This window comes from Nerophis ophidion, linkage group LG02 (assembly GCF_033978795.1).
Source record: "Nerophis ophidion isolate RoL-2023_Sa linkage group LG02, RoL_Noph_v1.0, whole genome shotgun sequence".
NCBI lineage: Eukaryota > Metazoa > Chordata > Actinopteri > Syngnathiformes > Syngnathidae > Nerophis > Nerophis ophidion.
In genome coordinates, this window is record NC_084612.1 from 59,642,403 (window position 1) to 59,657,554 (window position 15,152).

Sequence of the window (15,152 nt, forward strand, 5' to 3'; positions counted from 1 at the left end):
TCTAGGAACCACAGAGCCCTTCCCCATCAACAACAATCAACTAGTCAAGCAGACTTTGTGAGAGCCAACAACGATTACTTTGGGAAAATTCAAAATCAATCAATCAATCAAATTTTACTTATATAGCCCTTAATCACAAGTGTCTCAAAGGACCGCACAAGCCACAGCGACATCCTCGGTTCAGACCCCACATCAGGGCAAGAAAAAACTCAACCCGATGGGATGACAATGAGAAACCTTGGAGGGAACCGCAGATGTGGTAACAAATCCTGAATGCAGGCAGTGATCCAAAATCAGCCCCAAAATATAATCACATGTTCCTTACCCCAATTCTGACACTTCCTGAACGTTAAATCAAAATCCACCGATAGCGAAATGGAAAAATTAAGGAGGGAACCCTCTTGTCAGTCATCCGCTCTCTTTGTCTCTGTGAGTGGAAGCAGATATGCTATTATACACACACAAGTTCAGCCTTGTAAAGTAAACATAAGGTTTAGACCCTACCGTATTTTCCGCAATATAAAACGCACCTAAAATCTTTTTTTCCCCTCAAAACTCGACAGTTATAACCTGGTGCGCATAATGAACGGAATAATTCTGTTTATGCTTACTGACCTCAAATCAATTTTATTTGGTACATGGGGTGACCAGTAGATGGCAGTCAAACATAAGAGATACGTGTAGACTGGAATATGATAGCAGTATGACTCAAGTAAACAACAGCAACATTTTATATGTTCCATTAAAAATATAGAACATTACACACACTGCTTAAAAATCTATCAAAATGTTTTAGAACGAATTTGGTAAGCTATGATGCCACACTGCTTGATGAGTTTCAACATAGGGGGATTATTATGGTGTTTGTATAAGGAAAGACATTATCTGGCGTTTTGTTTCGCAATATTATGCAAAAGCAACTTTTTTTTACCTTCTGGTACCTGCTGATCTGTATTTGGGGTCTGCATGAATCCTGAAAAATTGTGCAGATCCACCTTTGTAGTCTGTACCAACACCGTAGTCGATAAGCTTCTTCTTTTTCTCTATCTTCTTGTTATGGGACATACATCCTACGCTGTTGCCATTTCTAATATAAAGTAGTGTAACGTTCTTACTTATATCTGTCAGTAAACTTGTCATGAAAGCGCTAAACCATACCGGTTTAGTGAGTTTACATTATTCACCCAAGGAACTTTAGGTAATCCTGTCGGACGTTTTTTCTGTTATTGATTGAAGTAAAGTCTGAATGTCATTAAAACAGTTAGCGCCATCTTTTGACACTTCTTCCACTCCCGTCCTTGCACGGTACACCACTACAACAAAGATGACGGGGAGAAGACGCTGTCGAAGGTGAGCCACATAAATAAGACCGCCCACAAAACGGCGCATCCTGAAGCGACTGTCAGAAAGAGACTTAAAGTTGATCTGTAAAACATCATTTACGCAACATTTTGACCAAAGAACCACCATTACATCATGTTATGTAGACCACAAAGAAGTATTTTATGTTTAGAAAAAAATTTACTATAATATGACTCCTTTAATGCGCTTCATAATCTGGTGCGCCTTTTGTATAAAAGATCAAAAGTAGACCTTTCACCGGCAGTGCGCCTTATAATCTGATGTGCCCTATGGTCAGGAAAATGCAGTAATCACTTGTTCTTCACCCCTTTTTTGACACTTCTTGAAAGTCTGTGCATAATATTGTGTTATTTTGATAACTAACTAAAAGATACACAAACCCTGGTGATTGCCTAACCCAGTTTTTTCTACCTTTTTTGAGCCTAGGCACATTTTTTTCATAGAAAAAATCCAGAGGCACGCCACCAGCAGAAATGATTAAAAAATAAAACTCAGTTGACAGTAAAACGTTGTCGCAATTGTTAGATATGTCTTTAAACCAGGCCGTGCTATGAGGTGGCGACTTGTCCAGGGTGTACCCCGCCTACCGCTGAGATAGGCTCTAGCGACCCCCCGCAACTTCAAAAAAGGGACACGTGGTAGAACATGGATGGATGGATGGATGGACTTTAAACCATAACCAACCATAAATTGATTACGTGGACTCCGACTTAAACAAGTTGAAAAACTTATTCGGGTGTTACCATTTAGTGGTCAATTGTACGGAATATGTACTGAACTGTGCAATCTACTAATAAAAGTACCAATCAATCAAAAGAATGACTATAGCTCTTCACTCAAAGAATGTCACGACCTGTCACATCACGACGTGACTTATTTTGAGTTTTTTGCTGTTTTCCTGTGTGTAATGTTTTAGTTCTTGTTTTGCGCTCCTATTTTGGTGACTTTTTCTCTTTTTTTGGTATTTTCCTGTAGCAGTTTCATGTCTTCCTTTGAGCAATATTTCCCGCGTCTACTTTGTTTTAGCAATCAATAATATTTCAGTTTTTTTTATCCTTCTTTGCGGGGACATTGTTGATTGCCATGTCGTGTTCGGATGTACATTGTGGACGCCGTCTTTGCTCCAAAATAAGTCTTTGCTGTCGTCCAGCATTCTGGTTTTGTTTACTTTGTAGCCAGTTAGGTTTTTGTTTCGTTCTGCATAGCCTTCTCTAGGCTTCAATGCCTTTTCTTTGGGGCTGATTGATTGATTGATTGATTGAAACTTTTATTAGTAGATTGCGCAGTACAGTACATTTATTCCGTACAATTGACCACTAAATGGTAACACCCGAATTTGTTTTTTTAACTTGTTTAAGTCGGGGTCCACGTAAATCAATTCATGGCACTCACCTTTTATTTATTTTTGGTGTAAGCATTAGACACCTTTTTACCTGCACCCTGCCTCCCGCTGTTTCTGACATCTACAAAGCAATTAGCTTTGTAGATTCACCTACGGATATGGAATAGTATTACACAGTTACTCTGCCGAGCTCTAGAACAGTGGTTCTCAACCTTTTTTCAGTGATGTACCCCCTGTGAACATTTTTTTTCATTCAAGTACCCCCTAATCAGAGCAAAGCATTTTTAGTTGAAAAAAAGAGATAAAGAAGTAAATGCAGCACTATGTCATCAGTTTCTGATTTATTAAATTGTATAACAGTGCAAAAATATTGCTCATTTGTAGTGGTCTTTCTTGAACTATTTGGAAAACAAAATATAAAAATAACTAAAAACTTGTTGAAAAATAAAAAAGTGATTCAATTATAAATTAAAGCTGCAAGCAGCGTTGGTCGGGTCCGCCGTTGGCCGCCGCCGCCGCCGCCGTGTCCCGAGTCCCGATCTTAGTTAGACCTCCATAGAAGTTTTTGTTTCATCACTCTACGACATTCCTAACAGAATTTACAAGCAGTTTTATCAGTTTATTTTCCTAGGGGGCGCTAGAGCACAATTTTCATTTTTGGGGTTTGGTTTTTTTATTGGATGGCAATTTTCACCAGTCCTGATGTGTGTGTAAAATTTGGTGAGTTTTGAAGCATGTTAAGGGGGTCAAATTATAGATTTGCGTTTCTGGATGTTGTTGATAAATGGCTTTCGCTTGGCATTGTATAGCTTTAACTTGCAATTTGAAGCATTTTAAGGGGGTCAAATTTCAGTTCAAAGAGGCAAAAAAGGCATATTTTGCGAAAATTTTGTTTTGAAGGGGTTTTTGCCAACTTCCTGTTGATTTAGGTATAGAAGTGTTTATTGGAAATGTAGGTCTAAGTCAGACCTACACAGAGGTTTTTGTTTCATGTCTCTACGACATTCCTAACGGAAGTTACAAGCAGTCTGTTTTTTGTCTCTTCCTAGGGGGTGCTAGCGCGCAATTTTCATTTTCGGGGTTTGGTTGCTCAATAAGTTGGTCTGCCGCTCCATACCGATGTGTGTGTCAAATTTGGTGAGTTTTGAAGCATGTTAAGGGGGTCAAATTAGGGTGCGAAGGTGCGAACGCGCCTCTGTTTCCTCTTCCTAGGAGCAGTTTTTTCTGTGTTTTATTCAAAAATTGCAATAGAGCGCAATTTTGAGTTTTAAGGTTTGGTTTTTTTAACTAGATCGCAATTTCTGCCAGTCCTGATGTGTGTGCCAAGTTTGGTGAGTTTTGAAGCATGTTAAGGGGGTCAAATTAGGGTGCGAAGGTGCCAGCGCGCCTTGGGTTGCTGTCCCCGAGCCCCACGGCAGGAGAAGCCTTGGTGACACTATTTAATGCATTGTGAAAGTAATGCAGTTGTTGTATTGAAGTGAAAATATCAAGCTTCCTGTTGATTTTTGCCAAAGTATGTTAATTATTCAAATGTAGGTCTAAGTCAGACCTACATAGTGGTTTTTGTTTCATGTCTCTACGACATTCCTACCGGAAGTTACAAGCAGTTTTGTCTTTGTTTTCTTCCTAGGAGTAGTTTGTCTGTGTTGTATTCCTAGGGGGCGCTAGAGCACAATTTTGAGTTTTGGAGTTTGGTTTTTTCATCAGCTCGCAATTGTTGCCAGTCCTGATGTGTGTACCAAGTTTGGTGAGTTTTGAAGCATTTTAAGGGGGTCAAATTACAGCTCAAAGAGGTAAAAATTATCTTTTTTAGGAAAATTTGCGCAGGGGATCTTTGAAGGCGCGTAAAATCAAACCCTTAAAACTTATCAAAATTTTGATCTATACTTTTAATCAGAAGGGTTCAAACTCTCTCCTGTGCGAGTTTGAAGCCGAAACGACAAACTCGCTCAGAGGAGATAACTTTTGAAAAAAGGTGACGGGTTTTCACAAAACCTTTATTTTGAAGGGGTAATTGCCAACTTCCTGTTGATTTTTTCTGCTAGCTGTCAAATATTAAAATGTAGGTCTAAGTGAGACCTACATAGAAGTTTTTGTTTCATGTCTTTCCGACATTCATACCGGAAGTTACAAGCAGTTTTGTCTGTGTTTTCTTCCTAGAAGCAGTTTTTTCTGTGTTTCATTCCAAAAATTTTGTAGAGCGCAATTTTGAGTTTTAGAATTTTTTTTTTTCATTAGATCACAATTTCTGCCAGTCCTGATGTGTGTGCCAAGTTTGGTGAGTTTTGAAGCATTTTAAGGGGGTCAAATTACAGCTCAAAGAGGCAAAAATAGCATTTTTGGTGAAAATTTTGCTTTGAAAGGGTTTTGCAAAATTTCTGTTGATTTTAGGTATAGGACTTTCTGATGGGGAATTTAGATCTAGGTCAGGTCTACATAGAGGATTTTGTTTCATGTCTCTACGACATTCCTACCGGAAGTTACACGCAATCCATTTTTTGTCTTTTCCTAGGGGGCGCTATTGCGCAATTTTGATTTTTCTGGTTCGGCTCCCTAATATGTTGGGGAGAAACTCCTCACCGACGCGTGTGTCAAATTTGGTGTACTTTGAGGCATGGTCAGTGGGTCAAAATACAGCGCATAGGCGAGTATCGGTGCGGAAGAAAGAAAGAATAATAATAAGAATTAAAGCTGCAAGCAGCGTTGGTCGGGTCCGCCGTTGGCCGCCGCCGCCGCCGCCGCCGTGTCCCGAGTCCCGATCTTAGTCAGACCTCCATAGAAGTTTTTATTTCATCACTCTACGACATTCCTAACAGAATTTACAAGCAGTTTTATCAGTTTATTTTCCTAGTGGGCGCTAGAGCACAATTTTAATTTTTGGGGTTTGGTTTTTTAATTGGATGGCAATTTTCACCAGTCCTGATGTGTGTGTAAAATTTGGTGAGTTTTGAAGCATGTTAAGGGGGTCAAATTATAGATTTGCGTTTCTGGATGTTGTTGATAAATGGCTTTCGCTTGGCATTGTATAGCTTGAACTTGCACTTTGAAGCATTTTAAGGGGGTCAAATTTCAGTTCAAAGAGGCAAAAAAGGCATATTTTGCGAAAATTTTGTTTTGAAGGGGTTTTGCCAACTTCCTGTTGATTTTAGGTACAGAAGTGTTTATTGGAAATGTAGGTCTAAGTCAGACCTACACAGAGGTTTTTGTTTCATGTCTCTACGACATTCCTAACGGAAGTTACAAGCAGTCTGTTTTTTGTCTCTTCCAAGGGAGCGCTAGCTTGCAATTTTCATTTTTGGGGTTTGGTTGCTTAATAAGTTGGTCTGCCGCTACATACCGATGTGTGTGTCAATTTTGGTGAGTTTTGAAGCATGTTAAGGGGGTCAAATTACAGATTGGCGTTTCTGGATGTTGTTGATAAATGGCTTTCGCTTGGCATAGTATAGCTTTAACTTGCACTTTGAAGCATTTTAAGGGGGTCAAATATCAGTTCAAAGAGGCAAAAAAGGCACTTTTTGCAAAAATTTAGTTTTGAAGGGGTTTTTGCCAACTTCCTGTTGATTTTCGGTGTAGAAGTATTTCATTGGAAATGTAGGTCTAAGTCAGACCTACATAGAGGTTTTTGTTTCATGTCTCTACGACATTCCTAACGGAAGTTACACGCAGTCTGTTTTTTGTCCCTTCCTAGGGGGCGCTAGCGCGCAATTTTCATTTTTGGGGTTTGGTTGCTTAATAAGTTGGTCTGCCGCTCCATACCGATGTGTGTGTCAAATTTGGTGAGTTTTGAAGCATGTTAAGGGGGTCAAATTAGGGTGCGAACGTGCGAGCGCGCCTTGGGTTGCTGTCCCCGAGCCCCACGGCAGGAGAAGCCTTGCTGCCACTATTTAATGCATTGTGAAAGTAATGCAGTTGTTGTATTGAAGTGAAAATATCAAGCTTCCTGTTGATTTTGGCCAAAGTATGTTAATTATTCAAATGTAGGTCTAAGTCAGACCTACATAGTGGTTTTTGTTTCATGTCTCTCTGACATTCCTACCGGAAGTTACAAGCAGTTTTGTCTTTGTTTTCTTCCTAGGAGTAGTTTGTCTGTGTTGTATTCCTAGGGGGCGCTAGAGCACAATTTTGAGTTTTGGGGTTTGGTTTTTTTATCAGCTCGCAATTGTTGCCAGTCCTGATGTGTGTGCCAAGTTTGGTGTGTTTTGAAGCATTTTAAGGGGGTCAAATTACAGCTCAAAGAGGTAAAAATTATCTTTTTTAGGAAAATTTGCGCAGGGGATCTTTGAAGGCGCGTAAAATCAAAACCTGAAAACTTATCAAAATTTTGATCTATACTTTTAATCAGAAGGGTCCAAACTCTCTCCTGAGCGAGTTTGAAGCCGAAACGACAAACGCGCTCAGAGGAGATAACTTTTGAAGAAAGGTGACGGGTTTTCACAAAACTTTTATTTTGAAGGGGTAATTGACAACTTCCTGTTGATTTTTTCTGCAGGCTGTCAATTATTAAAATGTAGGTCTAAGTGAGCCCTTCATAGAAGTTTTTGTTTCATGTCTTTCCGGCATTCCTACTGGAAGTTACAAGCAATTTTGTTTGTGTATTCTTCCTCGGAGCAGTTTTTTCTGTGTTTTATTAAAAAATTGCGCTAGAGCGCATTTTTTGATTTTTTTTTTTTTTTTTTCATTAGAACGCAATTTCTGCCAGTCCAGATGTGTGTGCCAAGTTTGGTGAGTTTTGAAGCATTTTAAGGGGGTCAAATTACAGCTCAAAGAGGCAAAAATAGCATTTTTTGCGAAAAATTTGCTTTGAATGGGTTTTTGCAAAATTTTTGTTGATTTTTGCCCCAGAAGGTACAATTATGAAATCTAGGTCTAAGTCAGCCCTACATAGAGGTTTTTGTTTCATGTCTCTACGACATTGCTAGCGGAAGTTACAAGCTGTCTGTTTTTTTTTTCTTCCTAGGGGGCGCTAGCGCGCAATTTTTATTTTTGGGGTTTGGTTGCTTAATAAGTTGGGAAGGCCCACCGTACCAACGTGTGTGTCAAATTTGGTGAGTTTTGAAGCATGTTCAGGGGGTCAAATTAGGGTGCGAAGGAGCGGAATAAACAATAATAATAATAAAACGCTACAGATTCAATAGGGTCCTTGCCATGGCAAAGGACATGGAGTCCTTTGCTGGCAGGGCGGACCCTAATAAAGATTTCTACACATAGAAGTAATCATCAACTTAAAGTGCCCTCTTTGGGGATGGTAATAGAGATCCATCTGGATTCATAAACTTAATTCTAAACATTTCTTCACAAAAAAAGAAATATTTAACATCAATATTTCTGGAACATGTCCACAAAAAAATCCAGCTGTCAACACTGAATATTGCATTGTTGTATTTATTTTCACAGTTTATGACTTACATTCATATTTTGTTGAAGTATTATTGAATAAATATATTTCTAAAAGATTTTAGAATTGTTGCTGTTTTTACAATATTTAAAAAAAAAATCTCACTTACCCCTTGGCATACTTTCAAGTACCCCGGGGGTACGCGTACCCCCATTTGAGAACCACTGCTCTAGACAGCACAGACACTTAACAACAACACATCATTTGCAGACTATAAGTCCTGCTTTGCAAAAAATATTTTTAACCCAAATTGGTGAAATTTGATCATCTCCCATGGCACACCAGACTGTATCTCATATCACACTAGTGTGCCGCGGCACGGTGGTTGAAAAACACCACTTTAAATGTCATAGATTTGTATTTAGCTTACTATCAACAACTTAAGGGTGTACTAATCCAAGACTTAACAAAGCTCAATTGTGCTTGCGTGCAACAGGCTTGCAGATCTGATGGAGCAGCACCAGGAAGAGCTGGCCACCATTGAGTCCATGGACTCTGGAGCCGTTTACACTCTGGCCCTCAAGACTCACGTCGGCATGTCCATCCAGACTTTCCGCTACTTCGCCGGCTGGTGTGATAAGATTCAAGTAATGTGTCCGCTGATGGGAAACGTTTCATGTTGACGTGACCTATGACACCAGCAAATACCAGGAATGTGTTTGACGCAGGGCAGCACCATCCCCATCAACCAGGCCAGACCCAATCGCAACCTTACCTTCACTAAGAAGGAACCCATCGGGTAAGAAAAACTTCTGTTGTGAGGATTGGCATACACTATGCAGCGTAAAGCAAACTACAAACTAAAACATTCATGTACTTGTACTTATTGGCCACTTCTTCCAGTTGTCTGGATTAAATTTACCCTTGTCAAAGTACTTGTAGCTGTACTACTTGTAGCTTATTGTACTTTTACCACCTGTAGTAGAGTAGTTGTACTTTTATTGTAGTTTCTAGTGGTCGTAGTACTTATGCCAGTATAGTAGTGTACTTGTCGTTTCTTGTAGTTGTAGTACTTGTAGTAGTATACTTGGAGTTACTTGGAGTTGTATTAGTATACTCAAAGTTCATTGTAGTTTCTTGTAGTTGTAGTATTTGTAGTAGTGTACTTGTAGTTTGTTGTAGTTGTAGTAGTTTTTTGTAATTATAATAGTGTACTCGTAGCTTCTTGTAGTTGTAGTATTTATAGTAGTGTACTTGAAATTTTTTGTAGTTGTAGTAATTGTACTGGTATACTTGTAGTTTCTAGGAGTTGTCTTGGTGTACTTGAAGTTCATTGTAGTTTCTAGAAGTCGCAGTACTTGTGCCATTATACTTGTACTTGTAGTAGTGTACTTGTAGTTTCTTGTAGTTGGAGTACTTGTACTTGTATACTTGGAGTTTCTTGGAGTTGTATTAGTGTACTTGAAGTTCATTGTAGTTTCTTGGAGTTGTAGTATTTATAGTAGTGTACTTGTATTTTCTTGTATTTGTAGTAGTTTCTTGTAATATAATAGTGTACTTGTAGTTTCTTGTAGTTGTAGTATTTATAATAGTGTACTTGAAGTTCCTTGTAGTTGTAGTACTTGTACTAGTATACTTGTAGTTTCTTGGAGTTGTATTAAAGTACTTGAAGTTCATTGTAGTTTCTTGTAGTTGTAGTATTTATAAATAAATAAATGATAAATGGGCTGTACTTGTATAGCGCTTTTCTACCTTCAAGGTACTCAAAGCGCTTTGACACTACTTCCACATTTACCCATTCACACACACATTCACACACTGATGGAGGGAGCTGCCATGCAAGGCGCCAACCAGCACCCATCAGGAGCAAGGGTGAAGTGTCTTGCTCAGGACACAACGGACGTGACGAGGTTGATAGTAGTGTACTTGTAGTTTCTTGTACCGGTAATTATAATAGTGTACTTGTAGTTTTTGTAGTTGCAGTATTTATAGTAGTGTACTTGAAGTTCCTTGTAGTTGTAGTACTTGTACTAGTAAACTTGTAGTTTCTTGGAGTTGTACTATTGTACTCGAAATTCATTGTAGTTTCTTGTAGTTGTAGTATTCATTGTGGTGTACTTGTAGTTTGTAGTAGTTGTAGTAGTTTCTTGTAATTATAATAGTGTACTTGTAATTTTTGTAGTTGTAGTATTTATAGTAGTGTACTTGAGATATCTTGTAGTTGTAGTACTTGTACTAGTATAGTTGTAGTTTCTTGGAGTTGTATTATTGTACTTGAAGTTCATTGTAGTTTCTTGTAGTTGTAGTACTTATTGTAGTGTACTTGTAGTTTCTTGTAGTTGTGGTAGTTACTTATAATTATAATAGTGTACTTGTAGTTTCTTGTAGTTGTAGTATTTATAGTAGTGTACTTTAAGTTCCTTGTACTTGTAGTACTTGTACTAGTGTACTTATAGTTTCTTGGAGTTGTATTAGTGTACTCAAAAATTCATTGTAGTTTCTTGTAGTTGTAGTATTTATGGTAATGTAGTTGTAGTTCCTTGTAGTTGTAGTAGTTTATTGTAGTTTCTGGTAATTATAATAGTGTACTTGTAATTTTTTTGTAGTTGTAGTATTTATAGTAGTGTACTTGAAGTTTCTTGTAGTTGTAGTACTTGTACTAGTATACTTGTAGTTTCTTGGAGTTGTATTAATGTACTTGAAGGTCATTGTGGTTTCTTGGAGTCGTAGTATTCATAGTAGTGTACTTGTAGTTTCTTTTAGTTGTAGTAGTTTATTGTAAATTATTGTAATTATAATAGTGTAGTTGTAGTATTTATAGTAGTGTACTTTAAGTTTCTTGTAGTTGTAGTACTTGTACTAGTATACTTGTAGTTTCTTGGAGTTGTATTAGTGTACTTGAAGTTCATTGTAGTTTCTTGTAGTTGTAGTATTTATAGTAGTGTACTTGTAGTTTGTTGTAGTTGTAGTATTTATAGTAGTGTACTTGAAGTTTCTTGTAGTTATACTACTTGTACTAGTATACTCATAGTTGTAGTCGTAGTACTTGTGCCAGTATACTTGTAGTTGCAGTAGTGTACTTGTCGTTTCTTGTAGTTGTAGTACTTGTACTAGTATAATTGTAGTTTATTGTAGTTGTAGTAGTTTATTGTAGTAATTATAATGGTGTACTTGTAGTTTCTTGTAGTTGTGGTATTTTTAGTAGTGTACTTGAAGGTTCTTGTAGTTGTATCACTTGTACTAGTATATTTGTGGTTCCTTGTAGTTGTATTAGTGTACTTGAAGTTTATTGTAGTTTCTTGGAGTTGTAGTATTTATAGTAGTGTACTTGAAGTTTCTTGTTGTTGTAGTACTTGTACTAGTATACCAGTAGTTTCTTGTAGTTGTAGTAGTGCACTTGACATTATTGTGGTTGTAGTAGTGTATTGTTGTATCTTGTGATTATAGTACTTTTACTAGTGTACTTGTAATTTATTGCAGTTGTATTTGTTCTAGTATACTCGTAGTTTCTTGTAGTTGTAGTACTTGTACTAGGGTACTTTTAATTTATTGTCGTAATGTAATTTATTGACGTAATGTATTGTAGTTTCTTGGAGTTGCAGTACTCCAAATATTAGTGAACTTGTAGTTTTGTATAGTTGTAATACCTGTACTAGTGTACATTTAGTTTATTGTAGTTGTAGTACTTGTACCGGTGTATGTATATTTTCTTGTAATTTTAGTAGTGTATTATGGTTGTATTATCCTAACTAGTGTACTTGTGGTTTTTTGTAGTTGTAGTAGGGAATTGTGGTTTCTTGTAGTTGTAGTATTTATAGTAGTGTGCTTGAAGTGTTTTGTAGTTGTAGTACTTGTACTAGTATAAACGTAGTTTCTTGCAGTTGCAGTCGTTTATTTGGAGTTTTTTGTAGTTGTAGTAGTGTATTGTTGTATCTTGTGATTATAGTACTTGTACTAGTGTACTCGTAATGTCTTGTAGTTGTAGTATTTGTTCTAGTATACTCATGGTTTCTTGTAGTTGTAATAGTGTACTTGTAGTTTTAGTTTTTATGGTAGTGTACTTGCAGTTTCTTGTAGTTGTATTACTTGTAGTAGTGTACTTGTAGTTGTAGTAGTGTATTGTAGTATATTGTGATTATAGTACTTGTACTGGTGTACCTGGAGTTTATTGTCGTAAATGTTGTTTCTTGGAGTTGCAGTACTCCAAGTATGAGTGAACTTGTAGTTTTGTGTAGTTGTACTACCTGTACTAGTGTATGTTCAGTTTATTGTAGTTGTAGTACTTGTACTGGTGTACTTATAGTTTCTTGTAGTTTTAGTAGTGTATTGTAGTTGTATTATCTTAACTAGTGTATTTGTAATTTATTGTAGTTGCATTTGTTCTAGTATACTCATAGTTTCTTGTAGTTGTAGTACTTGTAGTAGTGTATTTGTGGTTTTTGTTGTTGTAGTATTGTATTGTATTAACTTGTTATTATAGTACTTGTAGTGGTGCACTTGTAATTTATTGTCATATTGTGTGTAGTTGTAATACCTGTGCTTGTGTATGTTTAGTTTCTTCTATTCGTAGTACTTGTACTGGTGTACTTTATGGGTTCTTGTCATTTTAGTAGTGTATTGTAGTTGTAGTATCTTAACTAGTGTACTTGTAGTTTATTGTAGTTTTAGTAGGGAATTGTGGCTTTTTGTAGTTGTAGTACTTGTAGTAGCTGTACTAGTAGTAGTGTACTTGTTGTTTCCTGTAGTTATAGCAGCGTATTGTGGGTCCTTTTAATTGAAGTACTTGTAGGAGTGTATTGTAGTTTCTTGTAGTTGTAAATGAGGCTCAGTGATGTTTGTGGGAGAGTGGGAGCCCTGGGCTCAAACCAACGACCACAAATTGCCAACAAATGAGAGTTAAGTCCAGCAGCACTTGGCAATGAGCTAAAGACAAGTGAGCTCATTGTCCAGCGTGGCTCTTAAGGGCACAGGAAGTGAGGTTTACACAACATATTAGAGCAAAGCCACACCAACTGGCATCCGTATGTGATAGGCTGACCATATTGGGAAATCCCCAAAAGAGGACACGTCTATGCGTGCCAAGGCCGGGACTAGGTGAACATTTGCCAATGATACTCGTACTTGCTTTATAAATAATAGATCTGTTTGAATAAAGCATTTTTTCTCCTCTGTTGACAGCAGTGTTGGTGTTAGGAATTTTCAAAATGGGGTCCCATGGACCCCTATCAAGTCAAAAAATGGGGTCCCACAATCAATTGTTGGGATCCCTCTTTTTTGTAAGGGTTTTGAAAACAAATGATAAATGTATGCATTGTCTTGTTATATCTCACAATTTATATTGCGTTTTGGAAAAAGGTTGTCAGAAACGTTACTTCATTAAAATAAATAATTAAAAAAAAGAAAACAAATGTATATGCATATGTAAATATGTTCAGTTATGAACATTCATTCACTTTCTTCTTTCTTTCATGGATCTAAACTTTACAGCTGCTGCTAGTTTTTATATGTTTTAATTAATAAGTTGTAGGTGAATTTATTTCAGTATAAAAGTGTAAAAACGGTTTTGCTTGGGTCATGAAATGATGACACTGGTGTGCCAGGACATACATACATTTTATATTTAATGCTTAAATCTCTACATCAACTTCCTCATTTCAAAATGTTTTAGTTTTTTTTATGTTGTTTTTTTGTTGTTGTTTTCCGCCGTTTTTTGTCAAACAAAACTGTTTTTATTGGCAAACGCACGAAATATGTAAAATCTTCCACCAAAATTATTTTACTAAGTGGAATATTTGATGTGACGTAATTAGGGTTTTGGTGTGTGTGTGTGTGTGTGTGGGGGGGGGGGGGTTACGGGGGTGTATGTGGTAGCGTCCCGAAAGAGCTAGTGGTGCAAAGGATTCTGGGTATTTGTTCTTTTGTGTTTATGTTGTGTTACGGTGCAGATGTTTTCCCGAAATATATGTCATTCTTGTTGGGTGTGGCACATATTTGTAACAGTGTTAAAGTTGTTTATACGCCCACCCTCAATGTGACCTGTATGGCTGCTGAGGAAATATTCCTTGATTAACAACCGATCCACTGTCTCGCCCTCCTTCACAAATTCTGCTGCGTGCGCACACCTTCACAGTTTGTTTTCTCCAAGCCCTTCTTAACGTCCATTGAATACACGCAACTAACCCTGACTCAAAATGCCGGACATTAGAGGCATTTAAGAAACCCCACCCGGACCGCCCGGACATGCCCGTAAAAGAGGACATGTCTGGGGAAAAGAGGACGTATGGTCAGTCTAGTACCGGGGTCACCAACCTTTTTGAAACCAAGAGCTACTTCTTGGGTACAGATTAATGCGACAGGCTACCAGTTTGATACACACTTAAAGAGATTGCCAGAAATAGCCAATTTGCTCAATTTACCTTTAATAAATAAATCTATATATTAAAAAAAATGGGTATTTCTGTCTGTCATTCCGTCGTACATTTATTTTCCGTTTACGGAAGGTTTTTTGTAGAGAATGAATGATGAAAAAACACTTAATTTAACAGTTTAAAAGAGGAGAAAACACGAAAAAAAAAAGAAAATTAAATTTTGAAACATAGTTTATCTTCAATTTCGACTCTTTAAAATTCAAAGTTCAACTGTAAAAAATGAAGGGAAAAACTAGCTAATTCGAATCTTTCTGAAAAAGTTAAAAAAATAATTTATGGAACATTATTGGAAATTTTTCCTGATTAAAATTAATTTTAGAATTTTGATGACATGTTTTAAATAGCTTAAAATCCAATCTGCACTTTGTTATAATATATAACAAATTGGACCAAGCTATATTTCTAACCAAGACAAAACATTATTTCTTCTAGATTTTCCAGAACAACATTTTTAAAACAAATTCAAAAGACTTTAAAATAATATTTAAATTTTATTCTACAGATTTTCTAAATTTGCCAGAATTTTTGGGGGGATTTTAATCATAATAAGTTTGAAGAAATATTTCACAAATATTCTTCATCGAAACAACAGAAGCTAAAATGAAGAATTAAATTAAAATGTATTTATTATTCTTTACACAAAAAAAACAACACACTTGAACATTGATTTAAGTTGTCAGGAAAG

The 15,152-nt window shown here is 36.8% G+C and overlaps 1 protein-coding gene across 2 annotated transcripts in view; it reads left to right on the forward strand.

Moving 5' to 3' along the window:
- The window catches only part of aldh1l1 (aldehyde dehydrogenase 1 family, member L1), an 80,793-nt gene that overhangs the window by 44,822 nt on the left and 20,819 nt on the right, over positions 1-15,152 (forward strand). For both annotated transcript variants that reach the window (XM_061887521.1, XM_061887529.1), the window contains exons 13-14: positions 8,536-8,686; positions 8,768-8,838. In XM_061887521.1, the coding sequence (XP_061743505.1) occupies positions 8,536-8,686; positions 8,768-8,838 (222 nt within the window). The remainder of the gene's footprint in view (positions 1-8,535; positions 8,687-8,767; positions 8,839-15,152) is intronic.